The 11,010-nt window shown below is 32.6% G+C and overlaps 1 protein-coding gene across 2 annotated transcripts; it reads right to left on the bottom strand.

Annotated features, from left to right (window-relative positions):
* Positions 1-8,391: 8,391 nt before the first annotated feature.
* On the bottom strand, positions 8,392-9,340 carry LOC139860406 (uncharacterized). Of its 2 annotated transcripts, none has more exons than XR_011763204.1 (3): positions 8,953-9,340; positions 8,622-8,861; positions 8,392-8,535 (listed from the first exon to the last, which is right to left on the bottom strand). XR_011763204.1 is itself a non-coding variant. In XM_071849168.1 (3 exons), the coding sequence occupies exons 1-3, from the start codon at positions 9,220-9,222 to the stop codon at positions 8,417-8,419; spliced, it is 636 nt and encodes a 211-aa protein (XP_071705269.1). In that variant the 5' UTR covers positions 9,223-9,340; the 3' UTR covers positions 8,392-8,416. The 2 variants fall into 2 exon arrangements, 1 of the variants encoding a protein (XP_071705269.1); XM_071849168.1 differs by having other exon boundaries at positions 8,622-8,868.
* Between the last annotated feature and the right edge of the window lie 1,670 nt (positions 9,341-11,010).

Genomic DNA, 11,010 nt, shown 5'->3' with positions numbered 1-11,010 from the left:
TTTAAATTTGATCGCCAATCAGCTCCACATGATTAGTCATTAACTGTGATCACATAATGACTGATATTATCATTTTAACTACAACTTCTATTGTCATAAGTAGATAAAGTAAATATTTCCATCATTATATAGTAAATATAATAAGTGATATTAGTAGTCTAGATATAAACAGGAAAATTTCTGTGTTGACGAGTAGTTAAACCCCTCTATCACATCATGAAGCGAGTCAAACTCTATCCTGAAGTCCTCTAAACATATAAAGTATAAAACAGATTGAATGTTTTATTCTAGACCTATATTATCACATCAATTTGGTGCTCCTATCTCTCATGTGATGTCCATACTACGATGGCCATATTTACTAATTCTATATTTTCTTATAAATGGGCCTACTTGGGGTGTGGTTTTATCTCCAAATGGGTCAAGCAGGATGATTAATGTTTGGCTAAAAGGGATTTATCTTCAAATGGGTTGAATGTTGCCCACAGTCTACTTTCAGTGCATACAAACTCGTGGTTATTTTATTCAAAAGACTATGACCACTACCATTAGGTTTTGTAAATAGTAGTTTAAACATTCAATTTTCAGAATTACTTGAAAAAAACAGTCAGAAAGCATTTGCCAGTTAACGTAGCACCAGTAGTGGTCCTATAGTAAAGAGTACTAAGAAAGGGCTAGTTTCAATTCAAACAGGTTTCCACAGACCACCCAACCCACTTGTCCCTCTACAGCTTAATACAAAGATAGATAAACCAACACAACTAATAAAAATGCCTATCATAAAGCCAGAGTTCGCGAATAAAGTATGAAGAAAATAACCAGATAAAAAAGGTGCATCCAATTAGAATCTATCGAACCAGGAATATGCTTTGAGAGTCACACCACATTTTTCAAACTCACGAATAACTAAATTTGAGTCCACTGGTGAAAACCTGTGAAAGGACAGTAAATAACTACTTCACATCTAAGATATCCCTAGTGTGTTACCTAATCCTCCGACCCGCTCACTATCCTCCCTATACTTATTGTGTATCATTTGAGTAACAAATGTTAAATGCAAAAATATAAATGAGCAGGGAAAGAATAACATAAAATGTGGAAAATCAAGTATCAACCATGAGTAACAAATCTTGATAAGCAATTTGAAATGCTTACGTCTTCCAATCATTGGGGTCGAAGCATGCAATAAGCACAAAATTCGAAGATAGTGAGCGGTTAGAAAAGTAATCAAATTAAGTTTCCCAAGAAATGTAAATTTTTGAAAGTGCAACAGGTCACATCTTTAGTCTTATGAGTTATAAAGGCTATAGAAAGGATATGAACTTTGATAAGAGCTTACAAAACCAAAATAACTCCAACATCAAATTAAAATCAGAAATTAACAAAGAGGGTAGAAGCAAAAGATCTTTAATTAATTTCTAGCTTTTGAAGGGTTGCATTGGCCAAGTCTACCATGTTGATATATTTGGAGGTTTGAAGTTACTTGAATAACACTTTAAAATGTGTTCCACGAGGTCAGCTGGGAATGGGAAAATGTGTTCAACACAAAGATTGAAATGCCTTTACTATCTACTTACTTCATCTACGCATCAAGTTCGTAGCAAACCTGCAAATCCCGACATCATTAAAGCACCAAGAACGATATTGTATCCATAAACTATAAAGATAATTATAATTAGTCTTAGTCTAAGTATAATACAAAGACCTGAATTTTTACAAATCAAATTTGAATCGAACATTTATCTGGCTTTGTTTTAAATCAGGTCATTTTGTTCTACGATTGGAGTCTTGTAATATGCACCCTGGTTTGATCATGTCTAATGTCATTTTGTTCTAAGATGTAGAAATCGGATTGGTTTAAGATGGGAGCATGTTATTCTCTTTAAAACCCTAATATTTCGGATATTTCTCATGTTGCTTCTGAAACCTCTTCATCTTTGGATGTTTATCTTCAAGATTGCTAAGCGTCTTCATGTTTTGATGTGGTGTGTGTGTGTGTATCGTGTTTTGATGGAGATGGGATTTTTAGTGAAGGTGTGTCTTTTTTGATTTAGGAAGGGAAACAATTTTATTGATCTGCATTCTACTCCGTATTTTATTAAACGACTAGTTTATAACCCGAGACTTCGCGGGATTTTGAAATAAGATAAGACATTTAAATGAATTGTCATCGAATTTAAAACTTAAAATTAATTTTAAATCAAAACTCAAAACCATAAACTCGTTAACCTTTAGACAAATTCATATATGTGGTGTATAAGTTGGGACATCAATTTCCAACTGCAATAAGTGTACATGCAGCAATTAGCAACTTGTTAAAGAACCAACAATCGTCATGAAGCCATGTTTATCCATTTCTCTGTTTCCATACAGCTGATATTCTTTCAACCCATCTTCACGCCTTCTAATGGCTACAGTTCGTATGTTTTCCGCAATGCGAGTATATCAATTGGCCGAAGTGTTTCGCAAAATAAAAATGAGCAAGTTTTCCTAATGTTAATATTAGATTCGTGAGGTAATAGATAAATTTACAGAATTTTTTTTCTAAAATGGTAATAATTATAAACCAACTTTCAAAAATGGAAAAAATGAAAAATTCGTTGCAAAAATGGTAAAACCGAAGTTTAGAACTTCGGTTTTGCCATTTCCGGAGTTTCAAACTTCGGTTTTAGGTGGTGTGTCAGCAGAAACCCTAATCTGAAATTTGGAACTTCGGTTTTACCAAATCCGAAGTTCCAAACTTCGGTTTTACCAAATTCGAAGTTCCAAACTTCGGTTTTGGTATTTTTTTTTTTAAACACTAATTTTATAAATAACTTGGTTTTGATAGTTAATTTACAGTTTCATACGCTAAAATTACTTTAAAAATATATAATAACATTACAAACAATAAAATATTAATATTAGTAAGATATAAATACAAATTTTTTGAACAACACTTTTATTAATATCAGAATCACTGTTACATTTTTTTAAAAATAAAAATACATAATTTAAAAAACACATAATTAAATTAGATGCAAAGGAAGAGGTTGGCTTTTCACAATTGCTTCGTTTTTTTTTTTATCATAATCCATTCATCTTCCTCACAAAGATGCTCGAATTTTCCTTTACATTCATTCCAAAACATCACGCCCGAATGTTCAATCGTAATGTTTTCTTTGAGCCACTCAAACACCTTCGAAATTGTTGTCATCTGACTAACATCCACATTTTGAAAGTACTTATATTTGTACCCATAGTAAAACTTTTTTAGTGTTGAAAACTGTCCATTCCAATAGACATTAATTTGAACAGGAATTGGTGACATGTTTATGTTTACAAAATTAAAATTTATGTTTGGAGAAGGGAGAATAGAGTGATACATCTGTTTATTGTAATAGATGTCGGTTTATATAGTGTAGTTAAAATTGAAAAACCGACCTTTTAAAGTTCGGTTTCAGTAAAAGCTGTCGAACAGTAAAAGGTAACAGTAACATTTCTTTAATTGCTTTTTATGACATGTCTAGTACCTGACAAACCGAAGTTTCAAACATCGGTTTTGCATGCTTTTTTCTGATAGGTCTGAAACCGAACTTTAAAACTTCGGTTATATGTAGATTCGGGCTTATAAAAGTGATTTGTGATTGTTTCATAAATACATAACAAAAAATGAATCTGAGATACGTATCAATTGACGTGTATCATGGTTGTGATTTTGAATGGAACGATGGTAAAACGGAACTCTCTAAAGGGCCTAAAATGACGTTTGATAACGTAGATGTTCGGGGCTTTAATATGGAGAAGTTGAATGAGTTTCTTCGAGAAAAGCTACCAAAGAATCCACGTTCAATGGACATATACTACTACAAAGCAGGAGTGTGCAATGATGAAGAATGGTATACATTAGTAGGGAAAGCGTGTATACTTTCAGAAAATATCGAGTTGTATGTTTTATTTGGAGTTTTTGAAGACGCGCTAGAGTTCGATACGATGTATGATAGTCATGGTGAATACTATTATGCACCTAGACCTTTTATAAATTAAAGTTACTTCATAAGAAACAAACTACAAGAAACAAACTACAACAAACAAAGTACAACAAACTAAATACAACAAATTACTAATGAAAACCTATGGGTTTCTAGTATGTGGACAAGTATTCCTGTTGTGACCTTCAGTTATGCATATACCACACTTTGGAGCTTGATTTTCACGTTCATCCATCTGGTTCTTCATACGTTTTGATTGCTTCCGCCCCCTGTGCTTAATCAATCTTGATGGATCAGCCATAATTTTCCATTCTATATGTGTCCAGTAGCTCGCATCTCTTAATGGATTAAAATGATCGCTATATTGCTCTCTCCATGTAGGAGTTGTATACTTTTTACTGATTTGTTTATTTATATCCTCGTTTAGATGGCTACATACGGAAATGGCATGAGAGCAAGGTATTCTTTGGTGTTGCCAAATACCACATGAACACCTTTTCTTTTTAAACTCCACTGTGTAATCAGTGCCACCTTCACCACTTCTTTGATAAGTTGAATGAACCTTGTAGATACCTTGTTCTTCGGGATAACATGTTGTTTTGTAACGTTGAGCTCTTTTTGCCCGTTCGTTAAAGACATTGAACATGAACTTCGAAAGTGGTGAATTACATAGCCTTGCTTCTCGACTTTGATCATAGAAGTGTTGTCTGGTGTAATCAAATGTATATTTGATACACGCTTTGATCGGCATCATTCGGGCATGACGGAACACATTGTTGAGGGACTCAGCAATATTTGTCTTTGTGTTACCCCAACGACTCCTCTGACTGTCCCTATACACAGTCCATTTGCCTACATCAGCATCTTGCAAATATTGCCAAGCCTCAACACTAGCTTGTTTGATGGCTCACAAAGCATTCTTGTACAATATTTGATTTGTTGTTGAAGTTACTGTCCAACACAAGTGTTTGAGCGATTTCACTTTGGTGTATTTGCTCAACAAGTTGCTACGAATGTGGCGCAAGCAGTACCTTATGTTCCCAACCATATGTTTGAGCACCCATTGCATATAAGATACTTTGGTGTCGATCAGAGATGACACACAACTTTTCGTTTTCAATAACATTTTCTTGGAGCATTTGCAAAAACCAAGACCAACTTTCGTTACTTTCTTCATCAACTAGGGCAACGGCAATAGGTAAAATTTGATTGTTAGCATTTTTGGCAACCGCTGTTAACAGTTTACCCTTATAACTACCTTTCAAATGGGTTCCATCGATGCAAATCATTGGAATACACGGTTTAAATGCTTTAATGGCTGGACCGAATGCCCAAAACACAAATTTAAAGGTGTCGAAACCTTCATAAATTTCAGGTCCATTTTCAAACACAACAATTGTGTCTGGATTGGTAGTAAGTAATTCATTTATATAATTTGGTAAATGAATAAAGTTACTTTCCCAAGTTCCAAACAATCGTTCGATTACAATACGCCTAGCATTCCTTGCTTTGCCGTAACGGATATCCACATGTCATGTATTTTTTATTTGGACTTGGATGTTGGCAACAGGATAAGCAACGTTCACACATATTTGATGTTCAATTTCAGTAGCAATTAAGCTAGAGGTTAAACAACAATTGTTGTTTTCTGATACGTGTCCATAACACGTGTGTTCAACTTTCTATTTTGTTATTTTCCATACCTTAGATCGATTGTGAGACGAACCACTAACACTCCAGGCACAATGGTATCTTTCTTGTGGACCCTTAAAACTTGAGCTAGTTGTTCTACAATGTGCTTGCCAATAACCCGGCTTGCTTTGTGTAACAACTATTTCTCTATTATGGTGTATATTCCATTTTCGAACAGCATAAATAAGTTCGGATTTGTTCTGGAACACCATTCCTTTGGAAATAATACCGATCTCCTTATTATAAAAAACCCATGAAGCTTCTTGGTCGTCATCGTATGGAAAACTATTACTACCTTCACCTTCATTAACAAACCCAAAATGTGAAACTGGGGCAGGCTCCAATTGTGGTTCCACTTGCTCTTCTCTACCTTCGTCACCCGAAACATTATCTTCAATGCTATATTCAGAAACTGTATCGTCGGTTGCAGTAGACATACCATCATCTGGGTCTACTACATTTTCTACTTCGTCTCTTCGTTCTTGTTCATCTTCAACAACTGTTGAATGGTAGTTTGATGTTGATGGACCAGCCTCCAAAGTTTGAATAAGATCAATATAACCCGAACCTTGGGTGGTTGAAAAAACTTCCTCAAACTGAATTTCAATTTGAGCCTCGTAATTTGGATCATTCTGAGAATAAAAATATATTGTTTCCAAAGTGTTATCATCAGTAAGTTCACTTTTCCATTCATTTCCATTGAAAAGAACCCACAAGAACATTTTTAACGTGTGTGATCTTTGACTCACACCTACATAATTATACGTCATTTGGTTTAACTGCATACAGTTAACCTTGGTTGTCAACACAAAACTCCTTCTAATCGTTGTGTTATCACCAGTAAGCCAACCATTTTGGAATGAAATTTGCCCTCCCCAAAGAAAATGAACCATGAATGGACGAATTATAGACATTTTTGTAATTATTGATGTATGAAACTGATTAAGATTAGTTTGAATTGTGTTGTTGGTGTTTGAAACTGACTTTGAAATGTTTGAATTGTATTCTTGGTGATGTTTGTGTTTTAGTCAATGATAAGGGTGATATAAATAAATGAAAAAAGATGATAAATCATATTTTGACATAATAGGTTAGCAGGTTTCAGTCTATAATTGAGACTAGGGTTGCAGGTTTCAGTCCATAATTGTGACTGATGATGCAGACTGCAAAACCGAAGTTTGAAACTTCGGTTTTGCTGAAAAGCCTGCAAAACCGAAGTTCCAAACTTCGGTTTAGGGTTTCTGCTGACAGACCACCCAAAACCGAAGTTTGAAACTTCGAAAATGGCAAAACCGAAGTTCCAAACTTCGGTTTTACCATTTTTGCAACGAATTTTTCATTTTTTCCAGTTTTGAAAGTTGGTTTAAAATCATTACCATTTTAAAAAAAAACTCTAAATTTACATGGTATATAAGATCGGTTAATCATGGTAATTGACAATTGGCGATTACATAACAAGTTGGTGAAGGCTGCTTGTTGGCTAACCTGATCACTTATATACTCTGTATGAACGTAACGCCAACTTAGAGCTTCTAACCCATTTAAAGCAAAGGACCTTGTGTTACCTTAAGACAATTTATATCCAGAAGAAGAAATCTTAAATGATAATTGATCTAAATAAATTGAAAATCAATATCTTCTAAACTAACAACCATACACAATACCACTATAATTTGCACATGGTAAATATTTTCATTTATCTCAAGACTATGATTTGCACACAGGAAAATGAGTGTCACTACAACAAAAGTGTACATATAAGACACCCAAATTGGTCCTATAATGTCACTTTATAGGACCTTTTGGCCTGAAAGGACCAACATGACATGTGTACCAACTAAGGCGGTCGTATAAAGTATATACGCAAAAAAGTGTCCTAAAAGGTAATAAGATTATGAAATCAATTATCGGGTCCTATAATATATATAACGACCACACAGAAAAGTCCTTACAAGTATATATCGAGTGACTTCTATTTAGATTGGGACATACAAAAGGGTCCCAAAAGTAAAAAAAAAAATATATTAGTACCAACAAAGGGGTCCTATTTAAGTTTTATATTTTATAAGGACAAAAAAAATGGTCCAATTATTATGTTAGTACCCAAATAAGAGTCCTTTTATAAAAAAAATACTACATTAGTACCAATAAAAAAAGTCCTAATGTATCGACATTCTTGTTTACTACCTAGGAAAAAGGTCCCAATATACACAAATGTTACTTTAGTACTACATAATAGGGTCCTAATATAATGATTTTTCATGTTAGTACCATTAAAAAAAGTCCTAATATATATTTCTTAAACTTTAAAACCAAAAAATGGTTTCTAATATATAATAAGATGTTAGTTTAGTACCATTTTACAGAGTCCTAATATAATGTTTTCGATGTTAGTACCATTAAAAAGTCCTAATACAATTGTATTTTTAAACAATATGGGGTCCTATCAAGTAAAAGTATTAAAACCAAAAAATTAGTCCTTTCAAGTCATAGTAATTCCGAATTTCTATATTCGGATCCGGTTCGGATATTCGGGTCCGATTCAAGTTCTTTTACGATTCAGCTATTCGGATCGGTTTGATTATTTGGGTCCGGATCGGATTATTGGATCCATATATTCAGGCCTGGATTCTATTTAATTCAAATTTTTGACATCCAATTATTAATTTCTATTAAAAATAATTATAAAATAAAACATAATCATATTTTAATAAATTGTACTCATAAACTGAAAAACACCAAACATTAAAAATTCATAGATATTCCAACATATCAATACTAAAATAACATTCGACAAAGAAAATAAAAACAATGAAAAGTAACGAAGAACGTCTTCGATCAACACGTATCTTTATTAATTCAAGGATACCACCTGTAAACAAAAAAAATCATATATTTATAAGCATAAGAGTGCATGTTATAAATAAAATTTAATATTATCACAAATTTATGATATACATGCTGATATGAACGTAGAAGGCCACGCGATAGTTATGCCTGTAGCGTCTTCAACTTTCTTAATCAGATCAAATGGCCTAACTATATCAGCAGCTTTTTTAAGGACATGTTGAAGGTGTACCGCACACCAGTCATCTCCAATCTCTACACCGCCAATTACCTCAGTTGGATCCAAGGTCCTCAACCATCCTCTTCCTACCTTCTCGCTAGGGTTAAGTATATTGTGTAAAAAAACTTCATCTCCAACCTAGAAATAAGTGTGTAAGAAGCAGTTATGAATGGTAAATGTAAATATCAAACACACCCATTAAGATGTTAAATAGAAAAATACCTTAAGACGTGGAGCTACATTGACTACGGTGAGGCCCTGTGGTGTTGTCGTATCTTCAACAACTGAACCATTCTCACTTGCCAACTGTTCTTTCAGATGTACATTTTCTTTAGTAAGTTCTTTGTTCTCTGACTTGAGTTGAATGTTCTCCATACAAATAACATTACAACTTGGTAATTTGCCCCAAAGATCAGAAGTTCGAACACCTAATCCATTCATATCCACTGCACCATATTTATTGTTACCCATAACTTTGGAAAAAAACATCATCTGGACCAGGATTATCAGTTGAACCTTCAGGAAGTGTTTTAGCTAGCTCATCCATGTTTGTCTGTATTAATTTAGATAATACAGAAGTTATATACACAAAGAGATCAATCCCTACCAGCATGTGTGATCAGTGTGATAATGGCCATGACGTGCTGATTAACTGTATAATACATAATAAGATATATCCCTACAAACAAGTCTCGTCATGGCCATGACGTGATAATTACAGCTGCACTATATATATATATATATATATATATATATATATATATATATATATATATATATATATATATATATATATATATATATATATATATATATATATATATATGTATATATGTATATATATATACATACATACATACATACATACATACATACATACATACATACATACATACATACATACATACATACATATATATATATATATATATATATATATATATATATATATATATATATATATATATATATATATATATATGTATATATATATATCACTTATAATGCAATCTGAATGTATATTAATACTTACAATTGCGATTTTAGCTGCATCACTTTTAGTATTGCATGATATAACTCACATATCTACATTATTAATAACGACACCACCAATAAGTGGTGCAGTAGACGTTGTTACAGGTGTTATAGCATCTTTAAACGAAACCACGGCGGACTGCAAACCACTGCCACTGGCATTCTGAACATCATAATTCTCTAAATGCCCTTGGTTTGTTCGGCGTCTTGTCCGCCTAGTAAATAAACGTGTAGCAGTTGCTACATCAGCAATAACATTCGTTGTGCCTAAACAATGACATGTAGGTATATAAAAAAAAGTAAATCCAAACAATAGGTGATTCAAAATACCTTCGAAAGTTGCCGCTGTTATTGTAGCTTGATCTACTGGCCTAATATGCAATGTTCATAAGATAACCGAATTCTATTCTTATAACTCCTTATCTTCTTCATGATAATTAAGACACAAATAACTTGTCTGTCTTATTAAACAATCAACAATCCTAAATGCTTACATTGGTATGACTTACATATCAAATGTCTTACTATGTTTCGATGTAATACGACATTCACAAACAAATGTCCTATGATAGTATATTTAATATGATTTTTATATAAGGTGTCCTATTAAATTAACACGTAATGTGACACCAAACCGTTAAATGTCTTATAAAGTCTCATTTAATAAGTCACTATTAAGTGTCATGTGAAATCATATGATAATTAAGACCCAAAAAACTAAAAGTGTACTAATATTTACAATGATACGACATAAGTATGACATGTCCTATTAGCTTAAGAAATGATACGACTAGGACAAATAAATGTCCTATGATACTATATTTAATATGACTTTTATATAAGGTATCTTATTAAAATAACACATAATGCGACACTACACTGTTAAATGTCTTATAAAGTACCATTTTATGATTCACAGTTAATGTGTCCTATGAAATCATATGATAATTATGACCCCAAAAACTAAAAGTTTCCTAAAAATTGACAATGATACGACATAAGTATTACATATCCTATTAACTAAATATATAATACGACTAGGAAAAATAAATGTCCTATTATAGTTTATTTCATATGACTTTAATATAAAATGTCCTATTAAAATAACACATAATACGACACTAAACCGTTAAATGTCTTATAAAGTATCATTCTATGATTCACAATTAAAGTGTCATATGAAATCATATGATAATTATGACCCCAAAAAATAAAAGTGTCCTAAAAATTGACAATGATATGACA

This window comes from Rutidosis leptorrhynchoides, chromosome 7, assembly GCF_046630445.1.
Source record: "Rutidosis leptorrhynchoides isolate AG116_Rl617_1_P2 chromosome 7, CSIRO_AGI_Rlap_v1, whole genome shotgun sequence".
In the NCBI taxonomy this organism is placed as follows: domain Eukaryota; kingdom Viridiplantae; phylum Streptophyta; class Magnoliopsida; order Asterales; family Asteraceae; genus Rutidosis; species Rutidosis leptorrhynchoides.
This window is presented reverse-complemented; position numbering and strand designations above follow the sequence as displayed.

Bases quoted from the DNA above. Each gene is read 5' to 3' on its own strand.
- LOC139860406 (XM_071849168.1), bottom strand. From the start codon at position 9,222: ATGATGTTTTTTTCCAAAGTTATGGGTAACAATAAATATGGTGCAGTG. The intron at 8,869-8,952 runs GTATTTTTCTAT...ACTTATTTCTAG, and splicing joins ATGTAGCTCCACGTCTTAAG to GTTGGAGATGAAGTTTTTTT. The intron at 8,536-8,621 runs GTATATCATAAA...TTTTGTTTACAG, and splicing joins TTCTACGTTCATATCAGCAT to GTGGTATCCTTGAATTAATA.